At 39.8% G+C, this 23602-nt stretch overlaps 1 protein-coding gene across 4 annotated transcripts; it reads left to right on the top strand.

Annotated features, from left to right (window-relative positions):
- The first annotated feature begins 790 nt into the window (after positions 1–790).
- Positions 791–18760, top strand: GOLGA7 (golgin A7). Of its 4 annotated transcripts, none has more exons than XM_012655993.1 (6): positions 791–943; positions 1157–1289; positions 7640–7792; positions 13332–13433; positions 14482–14544; positions 17340–18760. In XM_012655993.1, the coding sequence occupies exons 2-5, from the start codon at positions 1179–1181 to the stop codon at positions 14527–14529; spliced, it is 414 nt and encodes a 137-aa protein (XP_012511447.1). In that variant the 5' UTR covers positions 791–943; positions 1157–1178; the 3' UTR covers positions 14530–14544; positions 17340–18760. The 4 variants fall into 4 exon arrangements, with proteins under 4 accessions (XP_012511447.1, XP_012511446.1, XP_012511445.1 ...); XM_012655994.1 differs by lacking the exon at positions 791–943 and adding an exon at positions 965–1029; XM_012655992.1 differs by having other exon boundaries at positions 915–1289; positions 14477–14544.
- Positions 18761–23602: the final 4842 nt, after the last annotated feature.

Genomic DNA, 23602 nt, shown 5'->3' on the forward strand with positions numbered 1-23602 from the left:
TGCTGTACACATATGCCCGAATGTATCAAATTAGCCAGTTTAAATATGTGTGGTTTATTGTATGACATTTATACCTCGATAAAGCCGTTTTAAAAATACAATAAGAGGAAAATTTTTAAACATATACAAAGCAGGATGTTTAAAATATATTGAATATATAAAACTGTGGTGCTAACAAATTGTGTTGGCCAAGAAGCACCAGACCAGGGTAAGGTGGGTTTCCCTGGCTGCCTGCAAAGAGATGCCGGTGGCCCGGGAGCAGAACTGTGGGCTGGTGCGGCCGAGCCTGGCAGTCGACAGGAAAGCCAGAGTTGGGGAGGGTGCTTCGTCCTCACTCTCCCACGCCTGTCCCGGGAGTTATCGAGGCGCCAAGTGGATCCCCAACAGAAAGCAAGGATAGCCTGCTTTGTACTCTACTTCCAAAGACGAGCGAGCGGTTTGTTTTGCGTTTGAGGGGCGGGCTTGGGGTCTTTTTTTTGTTTCTGTGTGTTTTTTTGGTTTTGTGTTTGTGTTTGATTGGGACGTGTAACCCACACGTAAGCTGCGACGTCCAATCAAGAATAAAAATACCCCCTTGCACTCAGTGATCAGAAACCACCGCGACACAATCAGTAGGGGAAATGACACCAGGGGAAACTCAGAGCCTCACATCCCGACGTCGGCGGGAGGCCCCCACAGCGCGTCCCCGCCCCGGGTGCCTTCTCCTTCCGGGAAGACACCTCCCGCGCGGGAGGCGGGGTCGGCCTTGGGCCCCGCCCATGGCTCGCGCCCTCCCCACTCCGCAGCGCGCAGCCCCGGCGGGGGCGCTTTACGGCCGGAGGGGAGGGCGGGTCCCAGGCCGGAGATAGGAGGCCCGGCTGAGGGGCGGGGGGAGACGCTTTTGCGGCAGGACGTAAGTGACGGCGAAGGCGGTGCGACAGCAGCTGGAGGGCAGAGGAGGCGGGTTCGTGTTTTCCGGGCCGAACCGGGCTACGAGGGGCGCGGGGCCTGGGCCAAGGCGGTGGCGGAAGGCCCGCCGTGACAGCATGGGTGAAGGGGAGCGGGGCGGGCGAGCCGTGGGCTGCTTTGGGCGGGGTAGGTTCGCGGGGCTGGCGGGCCGGAGCCCCAGGTCCAGGTCGGGGATCTGACCCATGGTTGGTGTTCCCCGAACCCGCAGCGCGGCCCGTCCTGTCCCCGCCATGAGGCCGCAGCAGGCGCCGGTGTCCGGGAAGGTGTTCATTCAGCGAGACTACAGCAGTGGCACCCGCTGCCAGTTCCAGACCAAGTTCCCCGCGGAGCTGGAGAACCGGGTACGCGGCTTGGCTCCCCGACCTGCCCGGGAGCGAGGGGGAGACTCTCCAAGGCTGGGACGGGGTGTGGGCCGACACCAGGCCTGAGTGGCCAGCGGTTCTGGCGAGGGCCAGGCACATTCGAGGCCTTGGAGAAGTGTAGAAGGAGGGTCGCTGAGCAAGACTTGGTGTTTGGAGGAGGAAGAGTAAGGCCCAGCCTGGGGTGTGATGACCTTACAGAACTTTATGTTGCTCGGTGCCGGGAATCTATACCCAGCAGTCTTATTCCCCTGCTGCCCCCGAATCCCCACCCCGGGTTATTGACAATAATGACGAGGAGCTCATTCCTGAGGCCCCAGGCCACCTCACTCAGCGGGTTGTAAGCAATATTCTCCTACGTGTCCATGCAGGAGAAATCATCATCATTTTCGTGACCGGCGTTTATGGTCAGCGCCGGTCGCACTGTTTGGCCGAAAGGGTTTATTAAGTGCTGTGCCGGGCAGTGCAGACAGGCCTTCTTGGAACCTAAAAAGTGTAGAGCATTAGATGGACCTGGACAGGAAAATATCCTAGAACAAGGCCGTAAACTTGTCACTCTCACTGGGAGTCGCCTCTTTTGCATGTCAGAACTGTTATCAGGATACAGGTCCTTTGGGCACCCTTGCATGCAGAAATGGAAGAATAGGATTTGTTTCCCCTTCTGACTTACCAAAACAAAAAATCATTGTATCTTATTGTAAAGGTACAATGGAATGTATTTGTGTGGTTTATTTTGGTGCCCATATGTGTATACCAGAGATTCTTTTGATCTTGAGCCATGTTACTTAGATTCTGTTTCCTGTTCAGAGGTCAATTTCTGGTTAGCTGGAGCAGGTTTTGTGGCTCTTTATTCTTCCACAGGGAGGCTGAAGGCCTGAGAGGTGATTAGGCATTGCGTGGGTGTGGGACTAAGAAATGTTGGTCATGGAATAAGTAGGTGTAGATGAGTCTGTGCTAGAGAAATGTGTAGCAGTCATTTAGTCAGTTTGTATCAAGGTGGGTTGCTCTACCTGATTGCAGAGGTTGGGAAATCAACAATGATCAATTATAGTTTCCGTCAGCTTGGTTTATAACTGTGGAGAGGTTAGTGGCCCAAATATGTTTCTGCAAATTAAAGATCAGACATACCTTAAAAAGCTGGCGTGTAAATTAGCTTGTTGTTGAAATGCTGCAATGTGTTGTCAACAGTGTTATGAGTAAACTCTTTGTGACAGTAGATGGACATTTACACAGTAGTTTGAAGAGGTAGAAATTGAGCAAGTTGCTAATTGGCTAAAGCTACTGAATGTTGTTTTTAAAATAATTTAACATCACAGTTAACTTGTTTTACATGATAGCACTTAGGTGAAATCTATTAAATGTTTTATTTTTAAGCCTCTTATGGAAACTATGACTTACACAATTTATGTGCTTTAAAAATCAGAATGTAAACTATTCTTTTTCACCTCACTTACTTGGATGTTACAAGATTCCTTTGTTTATAGGTTTTAAAGTCAAACTTCCACCTCATATATTTGAGCTAAATATATGTGTGCAGAATCAGACAGTAGCCTTTCACTGTGTGTGGTAGAGCCTTTAATTTTATAATCTAAATACAGAAGCGTGATGTAGTCACAATACTCCACTGATTTTTACAGGAAATTGGTGTTTCTAAATTTTGGAGTCCTTTTACTTCTTTGATTTCTTTTACCCCAGAACTGCTTGTGGTACTGAGTACTACACGGAATGTTACATGGTGCTATTCACTTGTGCCTTTGAATTTTTTTTTCTCTTTAAATGTTTGGGTTAAAACACTAGCTTATACTATAAACCACTTTGATTTTTTTTTCTATGTTGAGATTAAATTTAAATTACATGTTTAAATTTTCCTTGCTTTGTTTGATGGAAAATTGAAAGATTTCTTTCTTTCCTTCTCTACTACTTACCCTAGAAATTTTCTGATTGCTCTGCCACTGAGACTGATTTTCCTTTTGTGAGAACATCGCACTTGGCAACTTAATAGAGGAAGAAACCAATATACAAATGTTATGTATTACTTTAAAGCATTTTAAAAAATACACATTTGTGCCCTTTAATTTGGAAGCGAGGACATGTTCTGTTCACAAGTTTACTTTCTCCACTGCCTTTTAGAATGTAATGCTTTGATGCTTAAGTGCTTTGGTGTCAGAACACTCTTTAAAGGAAGCTTCATTCTCATTTTAGCCAAAATGCAAGAATCTTAGTCACCCTTGGTCTGGGTAGAAGACAAATGAGTGAACTATAATTGAGGCATTTGTTCCCCTACGCACCTTTAAAACTATGTTTCTCCAATCTGGTCAGTAGCAATTACCTTTGACTTGCCACCCTGGGTCAGTGATCACGTAAAGCTTCAGCACCATGCTTTCTACCATGTAGTTCAACAAGAAACAGAAATTCTGGGAAAATGAGCCTGATTCCTCTTTCCATTCTGACTTTGAACATTTATGGATCCAAATTTGTATTTGGCTCCAACTTTACATATCTCTAAATTTTGGTGTAGCTCTTATATCAGTGTCTAAGAGAGAACACTGGTGGCAGCCGTTGTTTATAGTTCCTAAAGGCAGTGAGAGAAAAATGCCTAATTTGTTCTGTTGAGCCCTTGCGAGTGAAGTTTGGCATTTCTATCTCATGCTTTTTACCTTTTATTTCCCTTTTTTAATAACCTCTCAAAAACTTCTTGACACTTTTTTTAACCTTTTATTCCTTCTTTATTATTATTAATAACCTTTTTTTTTTAAATACATTCTTGACCTTGGATTTTTTTTTTTAACTGTCTGTTGATTTGCCTCCATCCTGTAAGGCATTGCAATCTCGGAATAACTCTTAAAAGTTAGTGTTTCTGGTCTGAACAGTAATTCTAATCTGAAAGAAATAAGATGTTTCTGGGTTGGATCCCATGGTTTTGAATCATACTGTATATAAAGAAATGTGAATAATTCAAAGGACTTATTAGATCATAACATAGGCAAATCAATTATTTAGACTTTTATAGACTTATCAGTGGACAAACCGAAGGCATTAACATAGACATAATTAGGTGAATATAACAGTTTACCATTAATATTCACTCACTGGAGCTCTTCTCCTACATCTGTTTTCTGGGAATGAGCACTGTGACTTAGGTACCCAGATGGCCGGGCTTGACACCACATCTTTTTTTTTTTTTTTTTTTTTGAGACAGAGTCTCACTGTGTTGCCCGGGCTAGAGTGCCGTGGCGTCAGCCTAGCTCACAGCAACCTCACACTCCTGGGCTCAAACGATCCTCCTGCCTCAACCTCCCGAGTAGCTGGGACTACAGGCATGTGCCACCATGCCCAGCTAATTTTTTCTATATATATTTTTAGCTGTCCAATTAATTTCTTTCTATTTTTGGTAGAGACGGGGTCTCGCTCTTGCTCAGGCTGGTCTCGAACTCCTGAGCTCAAACGATCCGCCCGCCTCGGCCTCCCAGAGTGCTAGGATTACAGGCGTGAGCCACTGCGCCCGGCCTTGACACCACATCTTTAAGGACCAGGTCACTGAGGGAATGCTGCCCTGCTCCTAGCACCACCTCCACGCACCTGGCCCTTGTCCCAAACTCTAATGTTCTGGGAAATTTGAAGTAATTCCTTTTGAAGAACAGGTAGAGCTGCCACCACTTTAAAGGTTACATTAAATTTTTTCATGTCACTCGCTTATTGACTCCTCACAACTTTTCCACACAAAGAACAAAACAATGATTACAACTTCTTCTAACCTGAGGGATTTGATTTTTTGTGTGTTTTTTTTTACTTTCTTTTTTCTCTTTTAATTTTTTTTTTTACTTCAGCATATTATGGGGGTTCAAATGTTTAGGTTACGTATATTGCCTTTGCCCCACCTGAGTCAGAGCTTCAAGCGTGTCCATCCCCCAGACGTTGCGCACCACACCCGTTAGGTATGAATATGCCCATCCCCTCCTTCCCACTCCCATCTGCCTGACACCCGATGAATGTTATCACTATATGTGCACTTAAGTGTTGATCAGTTAAAACCAGTTTGATGGTGAGTACATGTGGTGCTTGTTTTTCCATTCTTGTGATACTTCACTTAGTAGAATGGGTTCCAGCTTTATCCAGGATGATAGAAGAGGTGCTAGATCGCCGTCATTTCTTGTGGCTGAGTACAACTCCATGGTATACATATACCACATTTTATTAATCCACTCATGTATTGATGGACACTTAGGTTGTTTCCACATGTTTGCAATTGTGGATTGTGCTGCTATAAACATTCTAGTGCAGATGTCTTTTTTATAGAATGTCTTTTGTTCCTTCAGGTAGACCCAGTAATGGGATTGCTGGATCAAATGGTAGTTCCACTTGTAGCTCTTTGAGGTATCTCCATATTACTTTCCACAGAGGTTGTACTAGTTAATCTGAGGGATTTTAATAACTTAAGGGTGATCATAAATTGTTTTACACTTTAAAAAATTATGTTCTTGGGAATGTTTTGTCTCATATTGTGTATTGGGGTTCTTGATTTTTTTTTTCTGAGTCTATTTCTAATATGTATTAAGAAAAACTTCATAAAAGAGAGAACTCATCAGTAAGTAGTTTTAGAAGTAAGGGAAGCCTTATGTGAGAGAAGGCCTAGAGTGAGGACAGATAAAAGTGTCAGTATTGGATGAAATACTCGCCCAATGGGCCTTTAAAGCCCTAGGATGAAGTAATGAAGTTTGAAATCTGCAAAGTACTATCAGAAGAACAAAGTCAAAGCAGATGATTAGAGTGGAAAAATGGATCACAGTACTACAGGTTGAGTATTTCTTATCCAAAATGCATGGGACCAGAAGGGTTTCAGATTTCAAATGGTTTTCAGGTTTTGGAATATTTGCATATATATGATGAGCTATGTTGGGAATGGGACCCGAATCTAAACACAAAATTGTTTCGTGTACGCCTTATACACATAACCTGAAGGTAATTTTATACAGTATTTTTAATAATTTTGTGCATGGGCTACACAGTGGCTCACGCCTGTCATTCCAGCACTTTGGGAGGCTAATGGAGGGAGGATCGCTTGAGCCCAGGAGTTTGAGACTAGCCGGGGCAACATATCAAGACCTTGTGTCTGCAAAAAAATCTTAAAAATTAGCTGGGCATTGTGGCTCATGCCTGTAGTTCCAGCTACTCAGGAGGCTGAGGCAGAAGGATTGCTTGAGTCCAGAACTCTAGCCTGGGTGACAGAGCAAGACTCTGTCTCTTAAAAAATAAATATTAATAATTTTATGCATGAAACAAAGGGTTTTTTTGTACATTGAACCGTTTTATCCCCTTCGTAGGCATGCTTGCATGGGGAAATCTGGGTGTGCGTGGGAAAGATATGGCAGCTGAAGGGTGCTGGGAGGGCCTTGGGTACGCTGAATGAACTGTGTGTTGTGCGCCTGTGTTTTGACTGTGACTGACACAGGAGGTCAGGTGTTGAATTTTCCACTTGTGGTGTCATGTTGGCACTCAAAACGTTTCAGATTTTTGGAGCATTTTTTATTTTGGATTTTCAGATTAGGGACACTCAACCTGTAGTATTATTAGTGTAAATGTAAGATAAGGGTGTCACCAAATAGAAAGAGGCTAATAGGAATGACGTGGTACAAAGAACTGTGTGTTTGAGATTTTACCTTGTTCAGTGTGAGCTATTAGTAACAAAATAGTTACTTGAAAAGAGATAACTGGAGTAAACAGAATACAGAACTTGCCGGTTTTTAATCCTTTTGCTTAAAATGTCTTTTGTTTCCTTTATGCCTGGTAAATTCCAGTGTTTAGGTACTCGATTTAATATTACCTGCTCTCCCCAGATAAAGGGAACTTCTCCTTCCTTTTGGGCCTTCGCTGTACTTTATACATGCCTCTGTTAGAGTGCTGTCAGCTCGTTGCATTTTTGTGGTTGTGGATCTGTCTTGCTTGCATAACTGTAAACTCTGAAGGTTTCGAGACAACGCCTTATTCATCTTTCTCTAAGGCCTGTCATAGTATCTAATAGTAGGTGCTCAGTAAATGTGAATATAAGTAAATGAAAAGAGAAAAAGAATGTATAATTAAGTTTACTCGAAATTCAGTAGAAAGAATAATGTACCATATTAAGCCTTGAAGATATCCAATGCCTGTAAAAGGGATAAAATTAAACCCTAAGCAGTTTCAGTAACTTAGTTCCGATTTAATCACCTAAAAAATTGTTTGACAATTATTAGATAAGAATTTTGATGAAATAGCAAGATAAGTTAGTGATATCAAGCATTAATAAGTTGCTGATCTTTTTCCTCAAAATTTATTTTTAAATTCTTCCTTCTCTACAGATTGATAGGCAGCAATTTGAAGAAACAGTTCGAACTCTAAATAACCTTTATGCAGAAGCTGAGAAGCTTGGGGGCCAATCCTATCTTGAAGGCTGTTTGGCTTGTTTAACAGCATATACCATTTTCTTATGCATGGAAACTCATTATGAGAAGGTAAGACTACGTTTGTTTTCACAAAATCTCTTAAAATCATAAAGAGATGATTACATGGTGACAACTGCCATAAAATTTTTAGGGGCAAATAATAATAATTCAAATTTTGTTGCTTCTATGTCCAGAGCACATAGGAAAATCCTGAGTCTTTCAGAAACAGGTCAAAATTGGTATGTCCATTCGCAGTTGACATGTTGATGTTCAGATTGGCCTAGACTTAAGAAGAATGTAGAAAAATCTATATGTTCTCATTCTGCCCAGCTTTCTGAGAATCTTGTGGCTTTATTTCCCAATTTTCTATCTTCAGTCTTATCTGCCCACCTAAGTTCCTGTCTTCTCTTCTCCCAAAGACTGAAATATCTTCAATTTTCCCATTCATTAACTTTTCCTGGTTTACTCTGCCGCTATTCTAGGTTGTGCCCTTACCATCTCTCTCCGAGACTGTTAGTCTGACTAATCTCCTCTCTTCCCTCCTTTTGCTTTTCCAAGCTGTCCGCTGCTGTCTTAAGAAAACACAGCCTTACTTCCCCTGCTAAGTCACAGACCTTCCCTTTCTCTTCTTTGTGTCTCTACAACATTTTAGTTGTATCTGTTCTCTGGCACTTCTCACTCTCTACTTTGGGATGAGACAGTTCATGTTCTTGTCTTATTTGCCCTTCGAGTGTGTATTTTCCTTGTGGACAATGCCTTAACCATTTTTGTATCCCTCTTAATGCCTAACACCATGCCTTGGGTCTGTTAGGCACTCGTTGACTGTGTATTAAATGCCTGTGTGTTAAATTTCAGTCTTTGGGAACTGAATAACTTTTCCCTCTTCATCCCCCACTCCTGAAGATGGTATTGAAAAGGCAGGCGTGCTATTAAACAAAACGGGGAGGTGGGAGGTTTGACTTCTGGACATCTTAAGTTGAGAAGCCAGCAACTCTTGGGTCTAGCAGGCAGCTGGAAAGAGAAGGTACTTAAGTACTTAATCACAGTAAACCCCTCATATATCACTAAATTCTGATAATGTGTAGAAAATGTAATGCTGTGAGAATATATTATACCCCACCTGATAGAAATGTCTTGCACTCCATGCAGTAGAGAGTGGGTATGGTTGCAGCTAAGATATTTTGATATGTTGGCTAAAAATGCTGCTGTATTTTACATTAGCATCTTGACATGTATTCTCTTATTATTATAATTCTATCTACTGTAAAAGGGTATATTTAAGTATAGTAGCTTATATCCTTCTGCGTATCACATAGAGAAGCAGCTTTCATTCCCGTGTGACTTTCAGAATAAGTTACCGAGGATCAGTATCAGCCTTCAGTATGTGTTCAGTCTTCGTATCTTCTCTCTAATGTGCTTGGTGAGGGAAGGGTCAGGGGATTCATTCATTCGATAAATGTTTATTGAAAGCCTACTGTGTGCTAAGCAGTGTGCTGGGACATAACTGAGCAAGGCAAACATGGTTGCTGACCTGGTGGAATTTATAATTTAGTGGTAACAATGGATAAGAACAAGGAAACAAATAAAGCCAACAAAGTTATGCATTGTGATAAGCACCTGGAAGGAAACAAACTGGCCTATGATAGAAAATAGGCAGGACCTAATTTAGACTATGTGGTAGGAAGAGTCTGCCTCTGAGTCGGGACATTTAGGCTGCTACTTGAAGGATGAAAATCCTGGGGCATTGAGGCTGAGAGGTGAACATACACAAAGGCCCAGAGAGCTCACCTGGTCTCGGGAACTGAGAGAACGCCGTTGGGCAGGAGAGAGGAGGAGCCCTGACCGGCTAGAGGTGAGTTTGGAGAACTAAGCAGGAGCCATATCATACAGGAGTATGTACTCCATGGAAAGAAGTTTACATTTAATTTTTAGTGCAGTGGAAAGATACTCAAGGTTTTAAGCAGGAGAGTGATATGATCAGATTTTTGTTTTAAAGAGATCTCTTTGCTCTGTGGAAAAAGGCATAACAAGTTAGGAAGCTCCACCAAATTGCAGACGAAAGATGGTGTAGCTTGGACCAGGAACGGAGCTGTGGAGACAGAGGGAGGGATGTGTTGATATTAGGAGCTGAACGTAGGGGGAGGGGTAAGGCTGAATTTGTGTGGATAGGAACGTGGTCATCCAGGATGGTCATTTAAAGACGTGTATAATATTAATAATTTAAGGTAAAAATACATCCTCCAGCGTATTTTTTTAGTGTTTGGTGGAGTATTAGAGTCTTGAATTGTCATTTCACTATACTTTTTAAATTTGTTGATAAAATTTTAATTAACTTTTATTTGCCCATATATATTTGCTGAAATAGATACAACTACTGATGTCTATTGTAAAAAGAAATTAATTGGTAATTGGGTGCCTGCCAGGTCATATACTAATTATGGGCTCTTGGACAAATTAATCTCTCTGAGTTCTCTCAACTGTGAAATGGATTTTAGAATTAATAAATTGCCTCACATATGTAAATGCTTCATAAACAGTGTTTTCTTGAGATAGGTTTTAAATGATGTGAAGTAATGTTTTAACTTGCATTTATAGATAATATATAAGGTACTACGTTATAGGCCTAATCAAAGTTGCTTTCATTTTTGTTTTTAATTTTTACGGGCAGACCCCCGGACCAGAATAGGTTCAGAGAGACTCCCTTTTTCTTTTTATAAAGCAAGTAAAAGCCAAATAAAATTAATCAGGAAACCAAGACTTAAGGCATGGCCACATTTTTTAAATAGGTGATATTTTTTAAAGAAACCGAACATGGATAACTAGATCATGCAAAATTAATAACTGGAATGGTCATAATTATGATATAATGTACTACACTTTTAAAAGAAAACTTTTTAAATGTGTATTTGTATTTTTGATAAAACAATAAAAATGTAAGGGTAACTGCCCTCTCCTTTCCCCAGTTTGTTCCCTAGGAATTTCTGTGCTATTATTTTCTACTCATGAAAGGACAGGGTTGAGTTATTTAGTCTCTTGTTTTAAACACTAAAATCCCTAGTCTACGAACAGTAAGCCAAATGTAATAGTGCTTATACTTTGTTATGTGTGTTAAATTTTTCGAAATTGTAAATAGGCCTTTTAAAACTCACTAGAACAATCATGCATTTTTCTCTATAATGTGCTATTTATTGATTTAATTAAAATGAAGATAAAGGCTTCAGTGTTATTTCTCTATTGTTGCTACCCATTATAATTAGGGAGCAAATGGGGTTGTAGAAGGTTCTCCTCTCAGTAGCTCTCTGCCTTGTTCATCAACTAGAAAACATCCCTTCTGCCTATGTGCTGTAATTTCTAAAACCAACACAGGAGAGAACCTGGGTATGTTCTGAAATACTAAGGTCCTGGTGTTCTCACTTAGCCTCAATCGGGCTATTTTCCTTGAAGGTCCCCAGTGTACTGTTGAGAACAGTAGTTTCTCCTGAGGTTTGATTGTGTTTGATTTTGTCAGTATTATACAAATTGAGGTTTTGTTGAAGGTTTGAGAATAACAGACGAATTTGATAAGTATTATGGCTTTTTTTGACATCAATTTACCAAAACTAAAGTATGAATAAAATGTCAACATAAGGTTTCTTAGGGTAAGATTGGTGCATTGTCCTGTCTGGGATTGCAATGTGAGTTTACTCATATTAATGCTTTTCTATTATTAAAGAGACTAGGAGTTTAAAAACATCTTGTTGAGGACAGTGTTGCCTTGACCAAAACAGCATAAGAGGATTTGGAGCTTATTCAAAAAGAAAACTAATTGTTTTCTTTCTGAACTGATATCCAAGTGCACATGAGTGTTACTAAAGTTTAAATAAAAGCCTTGCAAAACAAAGTGATGTTTGAATCAAATACAGGAATGCTATTTCTTTACTAGTAACCTGTATGTACCCAAGGAGAAAAGGAGGAAAGCTGTTCTGAAGGAATCCTTTCTTTGAAACCAGCCATGCGGGCACTTTTCTGAGTGCCTCCCGTAGTATTATGGACTGGGTCTGAGTGTCCAGTTTCCCATTCTGGCAGGTGAGCTGCGAAGGAAATTGGAGAGAAGAAGATTGAGAGTCCTGAGTTGGGCACCTTTATGGGCTACTTCCTCTTATTCATTATTTTAGGATGATTGACAAACTCTAATATTATGTAAAGATAGTGCCTAAGGATTTTTGTTGTTGTTCATAAAGACCAAGCACAGCTCAAATTCTTTGAGAGCTGAAAATAAGAGAATGCTACACACATTGCTTCAGGTAATTAGGTGAGAAAACAAATCTCTTCTTTAGAAATAGTATTCTTAATTTACCATGTAAAGAACCATACAGATTGCTCTTTCAGTAATACCATGCTCTCTTTTAAAAAGCACAAAACGTGAGATTTTATTAGCCCCAAAGATGTAACCTGAATAAACTATTTAAATTATTCTCCTTCAATAAGAAAATTCTTTATACAAACCATACAGAGTTTTAAACTCTAAATCAGTTTATATACCAAAGCATCTAAATTGTGACATCGTAATTTGTTAGTTTGGCCTGGTACATTATACACCCATACTAAATCATTGTTTAATTTCCAACTTTATTTTCATATAGTTCTTTTTTCCCTTTATGTTGTGATCACATTTGTGACTTTATCACTTGCTAATAGTGTGAATTTGAGGAAATATATAGTAATTTAAAGAGCTGGATCAAAGCCTCTTTGAACATTAGAGCCAGAAAGAGGTTATGATGACTTTGAGCCTGAAATAAAACATGTAACTCTTTGATTTTAGGTATAGCTTTTAAGATTTATTTTCCTCTAGCTTATCTGTCTCAGAATTGCCCTTATTAAAGCTGGAGATTTGGCAATTTCCAGAAGTTCCTTTGTATCCTATCTGGTTTTTGTCTGCGTTTGCTTTGACTTTTACAAGCTTAATACTAAACTTATAAATTGAGGTTTCTGTCTAGGAAACAGCAAACCTCAGAATAACACTACATGCAGTCATGGGGAAGATATAAGACACTTGCAGTCATCAGAAACTCCACGACTGCTAGTGCCCACGTGCTTTACAAAGGAAATAAACTTTACAGTTTTAAAATGACTGGGCTACCTTTTGTTATAGACCACCTTGTATCTTTACTAAAATTGATGAAAATGTACAAAGGAGAGAAAAAATGGTTCCTTAAGTTTTGTAGAAGAGAAGGCCAAGAACTATCCTTGATTTTAGAAGATGTCACAGGAATAACACTTTATGACTAGGGCGAGGGAGGCACAACTAGCTGTTGTGTGTGTAATCGTCTGTGTGCGTCTCTACATCCAGGATTGAGGTGACGGGGAGGTAAGCAGGGGGCTGGCCCTCGTCGTGCGTTTGTGTGCACTTGGGTGAAGCTGCCCCTGACTGGGAGAGGCTGCCACGCTGTGCTGCGTGTCGTGTGCAGCTGGTGTGAGCAGAGTGATCCAAGCTGTACTCTGCCGTATGAATATCCACATGACTTGCCTTGAAAACTAATTCCACTGCCTGAATACATTGAGATCTAGCTGACACCTAAAGGGAAATCTGGTAAAATTTGTAAAAATCTGTGGTGTTTTTTTCTGTCAGGTTCTGAAGAAAGTCTCCAAATACATTCAAGAGCAGAATGAGAAGATATATGCTCCTCAAGGCCTCCTCCTGACAGATCCTATTGAGAGAGGACTTCGAGTTGTATCTTTTTAGTCCAGGTCATAAGGTCTAAATATTTATAAGAGAAAATGTTTGTTACATTTGGCACTGGCTAGAGAGAACGTACTCCCATCTCTTGTATTTGCCTTAGGAAGTTACTATGTGAACCACACGCTTACTGTAAGCCTCCTGTCGCCAGCATTTTTTCTCAGAGCACGTCTCTCCTTCCTTTGCACTGTGCACGTCTCTGTGGACTGTGTGGTATTCTGCTTACCAGCTCTCGGTGGCTCTGAGGGCATCTTGTAACAATAATGAGGGTGGCAGGAGTAATGCATTTCAGCTGCAGAAACTCTGCATCCAAAGCCCCTTTGAAATGCGTGAACTCATAATGTTGGTGAGACTTGTCCTCCAAATGAAGTGCAGTTCCTTGGGTTCATCCGAGGAGTTGGAATAAGTTACAGCTGCCAGATGTATAATTTCATTACCTTTAACATATTGTGCATATATTTTGGAGGCGGTGGGCTTTGAAAATCACTAAGTGAATCTGGTAAATAAAATTGCAAAAACTAATTTAGCTTGATAACTGGATAATGGGTAAATAAATTTTTTTAAAAAACCTAGGTCACATAATCCTAGGCCTTCCAGTTGATAATGATTGCAGCAGTTTTATTATACTCTGCAGCAATGGTTCTTAAACTTTCCGGGGTCATGAACCCTGTCCCGAGAAAAAGATTTCATATAATTTCAGGGCATTTTTGAATCCCTGAATTCATTACCTGCATGGATTCTCAGTCAAGAACCCCCTGGTTCTACAAATAAAGCATCCTTTTCAGATTTTTTTTTTCCAAAAAATAAATCATCCATGTTGGGAAGGAACTACATGTGGAATACTATTAATAGAAGTAATTACATTTCTTAAAATTTTCACCAAGGAGAAAGCATCATGTTTAATAGGAAAAAGTTTTAATAATTTAAACAGAAGCAAAGCAGTTTGAAAACAGAGTTTGTACGGATCATACATGCCATCTTGCCAAGTCCCTTTTATGTGTTATATTCTGTAGTGTGTTTTCTTAACAGCCATGCTGTTTAGATTGAAATTACCATTTATGAAGACAGAGGCATAAGCAGTGGAAGATAAACCATAAAATTAAAGGTAAATATGAAATTATACAGTTTATATGCAGTTTTTGTAAATTTGGAGGATGCATGAATTGTTTTCGATGCATGGTAAATAAATCAGTAAATCATGCAGTTAAATAGTGGTATATTGACTGTATTAGCTTAAGCTAATCACCATATTAGCTTGATATTTAAAATGTGTATTTAACCCAAGTTCTGTTTGGTAATACAGAATTTAATCCTGCTTCTCCCCTCCTATTGTTTCCAGACTGTTTTTGTTGTTACTTTGTTTTTGTGGTAGGGAGGTAAAGGTAGGTGATATTTGCCTTGCTTTAATATTTTGAAACTATTCTAAGCATTTAAATAGTTGGGTTTTGCATATAAGAATCAGTTCAGAAACTTACCTACCTATATGACAAATGACTTCAGTAAGCAAAGGAACATTCCAGAGGGGGGCGGGGAGATTCTGAATATTTCATTTGTTACGTTTATTAAGTGGCTTCAGAGCCCTGTAGAAGAAAACTTACCTACTGGGTAGAACTGTAAATTTTATTCTTTTGTTTAAAATGTTAAAGTTCTTGTATATCCAAATAATATCCTTTAATAGGTATGAAACTAATTAATACTAATAAGAATCTATCGGCAGAATCGTGGTGAAGCCGTAAGTACATTAGCGTAGCCTTCTAAGTGACAGAAAACAGCACCTCACTGTTGCGTGCTCATCCCACAGGTTCTGCTGCTGCACTTTTCTAATCTATTTTGCCTGCAGGTGTCTATCTCTAATTAACAGACAACACAGACATAGAATGTACCAGAGCGGACATACTTCTTTCTAGGGCAAAATTAATAATAATAGCTACCATTTTGAGGGTACCTACTATGTGCTAGGTAATGTACAAATGTACTTCTAAGTCTCAAAGGAACCCTGCAAAGTATTTTCCCTGTTTCATAGATGAGCAAACCAAGGTACAAGGAGATTAAATGTTTCTCAAGGTCACGCAGTTAACGAGTGTTGGGATAGGAACTCAATTCTGATTGCCCATAAAACCCGCTGGTGTTTTACACCATATTTCCTCTCAGTACTTACAGCAGCGGGAACATGGAAAAGGAAAGAGTTCCTCAGATTATTCTGGATGTTTATGCCCTTCTGCTCTTTTTCAATACTTTTTAAAAGAATACATTCTGTCTGCTCCTGTACCACTTATTCAATCCTACAAGCCGTCCGACACTCAAAGCTGCCTTCTTTAGCACTAGTGTGTCACCTGAACTCTTGAAAGCCAAAGATATAAATAATGACATCCTCTGCCATATGTTTTATTTCTGTAAAAGGCTTTGTTTTGGAACACTTAGTGTTACTTGTTCATACACTTTCTCATGCACAATTTCCAAACTGATACTTTTCAAATGAGCAACCAGGAACCTTATGTGTGGTTTTTGTTACATGCCATTGGAATAAGTTTGTTTTATCAATTGCAGCTGCATTGACTTGGCACGACCCATTTGTCATGACTCATTTTGCAGCTATTACAGTGTAACAGTATGTCCTCTGAGGTGATGTGGAGTGTGAGGTTTTGAACAATTACAGAGGCAAATCTATCAATATTCAAGCAACTGCGAAAGTTTGAAATGGAAAGATTTACAGGAAGGACTTGTGGATAGTTTCACAAAGGCACATATTTTTGTTCAACATAATTTAGTTTTCAGAACTATGTATTCTTTAGATCCAGGGTCTGGCATGGACTGCAGTCTTGGAGAAGGGAGGAAAACTCTAAGAATAATTTATTCATTTCTACCATTTTTCTTAAGTCTGCAAGATATCTGCAGGTTGGAGCAATATATAGGAATTAGTGATTTAACAAAAAACACAAACCATGGGGCGGCTTTTATTTTTATTTTATTTTATTATTTTTTTTGAGACAGAGTCTCACTCTTTTGCCTGGACTAGAGTGAGTGCCGTGGCGTCAGCCTAGCTCACAGCAACCTCAAACTCCTGGGCTCAAGCGATCCTTCTGCCTCAGCCTCCCGAGTAGCTGGGACTATAGGCATGCGCCACCATGCCTGGCTAATTTTTTTCTATATATTTTTAGTTGTCCGATTAATTTCTTTCTATTTTTAGTAGAGACGGGGTCTCGCTCTTGCTCAGGCTGGTTTCGAACTCCTGAGCTCAAACAGTCCGCCCGCCTCGGCCTCCCAGAGTGCTAGGATTACAGGCGTGAGCCACCGCAGCTTTTATTTTTAAAAGGAACTTTAAAGAAAAATATTTTGCTCTTTTTAAGTTTAATTTTTTCAATATCTTACATACATCTTTATTTTCACATCTTTTATTATTAGATACATTGTTGGTGTTTGTCATCTTTATATAAAATGGAATATATGATTCTGTAACAACAAACAGCTGTTTGGCAGTATTCTAAATGCTTAATTTTAACCATCACAACAACCCTACGAGGTGTATATACTGTTATCTCTGTTTTTCAAATGAGGAAACTGAGGCACAGAGAACTTAAGTTACTTGTCCATGGTCAGACAGCTAGTATGTAGCAATCCAGGCAGCCTGGCTCTGTGGTCGGCACTTGGCCCTCTGCCATCCTACCTCTCGTGAAGTAGGATGGTGGTTGATCAGAGATCCAAACATATAGGACTTAAATTTCTAACTATTGAGCTATATACTCATTTAGACGAGTGGTGCAGATTTTATTAGATCGAATCCTGGGTTAATAGAACATAGCCCATAACATAAGCTCATACCAGTTGATGTCAGAGAAACAGTTTTAAAAGTTATTTTTGGCGTTCCTTTCTAAAGCCTTTACTTTTCCCCTCTAATTATAGATCCCACCTCCAGCTGGGACCCTCATCTATCCACTGGCCGATCGCAGAGTGTCCCTACCTCCTCTCCAGAGCATCATTCCTTTGTATCTGCTGCCAGAGCCACGGTGCCATTTACTCCAAGGACTAACTTTCTAAAATTCCACACCTGGAGTGACCTCTAGTCGCTCAGCATCCACTTTATGTCTCCAAATTGTGTAGGACTGTGTAATCTTTTGATTAGTTTCTAAGAAAACACAATGAAGCATTTCACTTTTTTATCCAAAGCCATTTAATAAAATATGCAGTTGGTCAGCCCAGCCCAATGCAAAGTTCATTTCTTATCTGCCACCAGTATGCACCATTGGTTCCCTCCATTCTTTGGGCCAGCTTCTCAGGTGGCTTTGGGCTTCATCATGTCATAGCTTAGCCAGTATTCAGTCTTATTCCCCCAAATTAATAAAATGCTTTTCTCCAGGATTTTGGTGAGGGGTTGGCTGTGTCTGTGGTTTTGCTAATCCATCTCCCAGATTTCAAAGAACTACCAGTTTTGCCATAACTCAGATCTTAAGATCTATTTCTGCTATTCAGTTTCTCAAACTGAGGCTCATTAAAAAAATGTATGATGTTATTTGTTTTATTATAGCAATTATTCCTAATTAAAGCAGTATTTAATGCAATTTCCAATTATTTCCTTTGGAGAATTTTATGTTATTATTGTATTACCTTGAATTTTGGGAAGATGTGGTATGTGTTGCTTGTTCATTACAAAAATAAGTAAGCACAATAAAGTGGATGCTAAACCATCAAACACATAAATGTCCCTGCTGTGTCCCTGAATGTGTAATAAGCAAGTATAATAAATATTTTAATTATAGTTTTGTTATAAATATAACTTATGAGAAAAAATTTGATAGGACTAATACTGTATATTACTAATTTTTAACTGTCCCTCCTGGAAAACCTTATAACTCACAGAATTTCCTCCTATACAGTATTCAGTACACAGAAATCTTATGATTGGGTTAAGTACAGTAAGTTAATTTATTTCTAAGTAAAACTCCAGTCTGAGTCAATATTTCTAGCTCTCCTTCTGGCTGTTCGTTCTTAGTATCAGGGCTTCTTGCACCTTTTACTCACCTTAGGGGTTTGAGAGCGCTGTATTCCGGAGAAAGTTAAGAAATACATTGGAGAAGTGAAACAGTTAAGAGTTTTACTTTGAGATATTGTAGGTGCTAATATTGGATTTACTCTTTCAGATTTAATTTCTTTTATGGGTCTGTTAGTTACTCAACAAATCCCATAGGTTTGTGTAATATTGTGTAATTGTGTAAAAACTCTTTTGTTACTTTACAGCCTGTAATAGTGTGTCTGTCTGCCTTTTAAACCCGTTGCAATAACTTTCCTGAAATATTAACACATTAGTAAAACTTTTCTTAAACAAACTGTCTCTGTGTCATATTTGGTGTGATTTGGTAAAGTGGTAAGTGATGTGGCCTTGAATTTGGCAGATGGACACATTACCAGCATTGTAGTAGTGTAGTGTAGTACAGTATAGCTTAGTGTTTTTAAACATCTTCAATTTATATAGTATGTCACACCTCTCAATCTCTTAACTGCTTTATCTTAAAAGAGCAGATATAGTAGCATAGGTAAAAATCCAAGAACTAGTCCCTAGTGGTAAAAAATGTATTTGATCTTGGTTGGATCGTCTGATGACTCGTTTTTTTAAATGAGGTAGATTTGGAGAGAATACCAATTTGTAAGATACAGTCTATATTCTGACTTTCTCTTTTGTGAGTTTATTTTCCTATATAAAATTTTCGTGTCTTTTTCCTATCCAATGAAACTAATAATAAATAATACTCGTGTAGCCAGTAGTCAAAAAGAGGTCATAACACCCAATTACCTTCTTTCCATTTCCACCCAACCCTGGCGCCTCGCGTAAACTGAAGTCATAGTTTCTCAGGAGTAACGTGCTTTGATTTTTGTTTGTTTTATTTTAATGTCAAAGAAGGTCAGAGTATTGGTGCTATGTTGGGTTCATGTACTCACCTCCCTCCGTCTTACCAGTCTCCTCCCCCGCACCCCTCCCTGAAACAAAGGAGGCTGCAAATTCCACAAGAGCAGACATGGTTTCTCATCCTTGCGTCTTCCCCAAACTCCACGCGTCCTCATACACAGCGCTGCGCACATTCAGCGCTCACACGTTTGTAAGGTGAATACGCGAGAGCTAAGCTGACCATCGGGTCTTTAACATCAGAACGGTTACTTTGCTGTACCTGCGTTGGTAAGGTGGTTGCCTGACTTGACAGAAAGTAACTTGTGCGCTCCCTTTGTAAAGCTGCCTTCGGAAACTGGGAGAAGCTATCTGCGGCTTGTTCTCCATTCGAGTGACCTTAGCCTGGAGGCCACTCTGGAGGATTCCCGTGACCTTTCTTTTCTAGATCAAGAATCCCCAGGGAAAGCAAGGGAGTTGCATTCAAACCTCTGACAGTGGTAGGTAATGCAATAGTAAATGAACCTCCCGCTCACACTTCATCTTTTATTATTCTGTATGTCATTGACGTCACTAAAGTGTGACGTTAAATCTAGCTATGATTAAAACTGGAAAACAAAGTATATTTCTCCTTAATTCTTTTCATTTATTTAATCTTCTGATTAAAGTTTATTTTTATTTGTTTGTTTTTTTGAGACAAGGTCTCACTCTTTCGCCTGGCTAGAGTGCGGTGGCATCATCATAGCTCACTGCAACCTCAAACTCCCGGGCTCAAGCGATTCTCACTGTGTTGCCCACGCTGGTCTCCAACTCTTGAGCTCAAGTGATCTTCCCACCTCAGCCTCCCAAAGTGCTGGGATTATAGCGTGAACCACCACACCTGGCCTAAAAATTCATTTTTAGACAGTTTCCACTTTTCAGAGTTCTCTAAGAACCTAGTAAAGCATGAATAATACTTTGTACTCATTTGAGCCCTCGCTACTAAATTTCTCTATGTAAAATCAGTTACAAGAATGATACGAAAATGTGCTTGTCACTCTTAGCGGATAAAATGTATCACAGATTTATAATCTAACATCACCGGAGCCTATAGTACATATACCAGCTGAAATAGGCCAAAGTGGTCCCCATCCTCATTTGTGCTAGGTTGAAGGAAGATAAACATGAATAAATGTAACCATTACACAGTGACCAATTGCAGTCTACACATCTGTGGGTGTGAAGGGTTTTATTTTCCTTCCTCCCCAGAGCTGGAGTAAATGGTTTGATGATGGTGCTCTCCAGGACTCCAGGTCTCCAATTCAGTTTCCAGTGAGCCTTCAGGCTTGTTTGGCTCAATGGTTCCCTTGGTCCTTAGCAGGCACTATAGCCTCTGAGCTCTGCTAATTCTAGTTATACCCCCCAAAAAAGAGAGGTGAAAAATATGGAAAAATGGCTTTTTCTTGCTTACAAGTATGTGAACAGACCTCTAAAATAAATGAATTAAACTTCTAGCCTGGAAGCAACATATAACCAAAGGTAAAGTTCAGGGTCAAGCTGAATTTATCACTTAAAGTAAACATGTCTAAGATGAAGCACAGAATAACCGAGAAAATCACAATCTCACTTCTCCACAGAGGAAAGTCAAGGCACTTGCAGCCTTCACAGAGCTCCATGGGTCACATTCTAACAAGTTAGCAGCTTACAGAATGACAGCTGTTCACAGCAAGATCAGCAATAATAGACCAAATGACCCAAGCCTTCTGGTTCTTGTTTCAAAAAATACCAATAAGCAACAATTTCATGACTAGATTTCAATATTTTCACTTGAAAATATTTTCATAACTGAACATAAACTGAAAAATCTGATAATTTCTATCGCTTTGGGATACTCTAAGGGTGGAACTATTACATTATCTGTTCTGAGCTAACTTAGGAGTAATATACTCTGATAATGGCGCATGACATAGAATATAACCATCCTGTGCTCTAGCGTCTGATAGATAGAGGGAGAATGTTGAACTCAGTTCGTTAAGATGTTTACTTTCACCGGTGAAAAACCTGTAAGAAGTGTTTCAATGAAGAAACCTATACATAATGCCAGAAGGTTTTAAGATGTCATATATTTACAATTTCACAATTTTTTTCAATTAACCCAAGCCTTTATTCCTTATGATTTTAAGTACTGACATCTCAATAGATGTATAATTTATAGATGCTACATGTAGAAATGAAAGTAATAATGGTAACAATTATAATAGCTCCACCTCTATAATTCTTAATTAGAAAGTTTGGAACTTAAGAAAAATTTTATATAAATCCTACTGTGCTTTGTCAGCTCAAGAAAATCACTACCTATAGTTGCCCCTTGAACAACTCAGGGGTTAGTGGCACTGATCCCCCTGTGCCATCAAAAATTTGTATATAACTTTTGACTCCCCATAAACTTAACTACTAATAGTCTATTGTTGACCCGGAAGCCTTACGGTCACACAATCGATGAGCACATATTTTATATGTTATACGTATTTTATACTGTATTCTGAAACTAGAGAAAAGAAAATACTGTTAAGAACTATAAAGATTTATTTACTGTTCATTAAATAAAAGTGGTTCATCATAAAGGTCTTCATCCTCAGTGCCTTTACCTTGAGTAGTCTGAGGAGGAAGAGGAAGAGGAAGGGTCTTGCTGTTTCCCGTGGAGGAGGAGGAAGGGATGGCAGGAGAGGTAGGGACCCTTGGTGTAACTGTTATGGAAAAAAATCCACGTTTAAGTGGACCTGCACAATTCAAATCTGTGTTGTTCATGGGTTGACTGTATACAGATGAATCTGAACTGTAGTCTAAGAGTTGTCTCACAGAAAAAAATTATTTCAGTTTAGTCTAAAGTTCTCAGAATGGTGCCCACGTCTATGATCCGTTAACACAAAGAAAAGAAAGACGAAATGGAGGAAGACAATAAATGAAATTTTGAAGCAGGGCACATTCTTGAGCAACGTTACCCTTAGACTTTTTCTTTGACTATATTCAACCTTTTTCTATGACTATATTAAAAGAAGTTGTAAGCATTTAGAAATACTGAGTTTAGCCTGGTTTTTGTTTAGATCTTAGGACAATTGCCTCGAGTAAATTCTATGGAAAACTTCCCAGAACCTAGGCATATGAGCTTTTCATCAAAGATGCCCATGACATAAAGGCACATGTGCTTCTTTAGGGAAGGTCACCTTTCCCTTTGCATGACTCATTCAGAAAATCATTAGGAAAATCATTTTAATCACCATGCCAAATGCTATGTTGGCCAGAGTGTTTCAGATGATAGATTTAATTTTTTTTTTAATTTATGGTCATTGTATATTCTGCAACAAGCAAAGGGCACGATAGTTTTTTTTTTTTTTTTTTATCTCCTCACAGTGTTTCAGAGGATCTAGCATGAATTGCCCATCTTTTACATTTGTAAGGGGGATCCAGGCCTGGCCCTGGCCATACAGCAGTTATTGGGCTTTACCACTGGCCAGAAAAATACTTGCAAATTCACCAGCCAATAGCTTTCCTTATGAGGCTAAAAGGAAACAGTCTGAAAGCACTTTTATGCCTTCCTTAAAAATGCAAGCTGTCCTCTTTCGTCCTTTCCTATCCTTAGTCCCAATCTTCATGCATTCAGAAAAACTGGGGTTAAACTTGGCTGAACTATACACTCCCAATCTTAATGCTTTGGTCTTTAGGGTATGAGACCAAGAATGTGATGAAATTCAGAAGAAAGAAACGGTGAGGACAGCTGGTGACCAACAAGCAAGGGCAGTGATAAGAGAAAAATAATGATGGTATTACCCTATGTTTTCAAAGCATCTTTCTCAGGAAAGCTCCCAAGTCTGTATAGATACACAGTATGTATTGTCTCTTATCCTCGGTGATTAAAAGACTCTTCAGATTGCTGGGGAAGAGGCAATTTTAGGGAAGCCAGCAGTGGCACTTTGCACAGAAAACAGAGGACAGCAGAGAGGAAAGCGTCACCAATTCAGATCAGAGACGAAAAGCTGACCTCACACTAAGAGGGAAAAGATAAATGTATGTAACTTCTGTGCCTTTCCCCGACATGTCCAAGTAACTCGGGGAGGCCCTGCCGAGCACAGCGGGTGCCAGCTCGGCGGCAGCGGGGTCACCTGGCGGGCTGGGGCCGGCCACCGCCCCGGAGTCTCTGCCTGGGGAGGCCGGGCCGGCCTGAGAGCCTGCGTTCCCCGGGCTCCCAGGCGCCGCTGCGGCTGCAGGTCCGGTGCGGCGCTTCCGGGAGTGAGCACAGCCCAGGCCCGGC

This window comes from Propithecus coquereli, unplaced genomic scaffold (genome assembly GCF_000956105.1).
Source record: "Propithecus coquereli isolate 6110/MARCELLA unplaced genomic scaffold, Pcoq_1.0 Scaffold496, whole genome shotgun sequence".
Taxonomy (NCBI): Eukaryota; Metazoa; Chordata; class Mammalia; order Primates; family Indriidae; genus Propithecus; species Propithecus coquereli.

What these genes read in the sequence shown, in the direction of transcription:
- GOLGA7 (XM_012655991.1), top strand. Translation starts at nt 1,131, where the DNA reads ATGGTTGGTGTTCCCCGAACCCGCAGCGCGGCCCGTCCTGTCCCCGCC. An exon ending in CCGCGGAGCTGGAGAACCGG is followed by an intron (nt 1,290 to 7,639) that starts GTACGCGGCTTG and finishes CCTTCTCTACAG; the next exon opens with ATTGATAGGCAGCAATTTGA. An exon ending in TGGAAACTCATTATGAGAAG is followed by an intron (nt 7,793 to 13,331) that starts GTAAGACTACGT and finishes TTTTTCTGTCAG; the next exon opens with GTTCTGAAGAAAGTCTCCAA.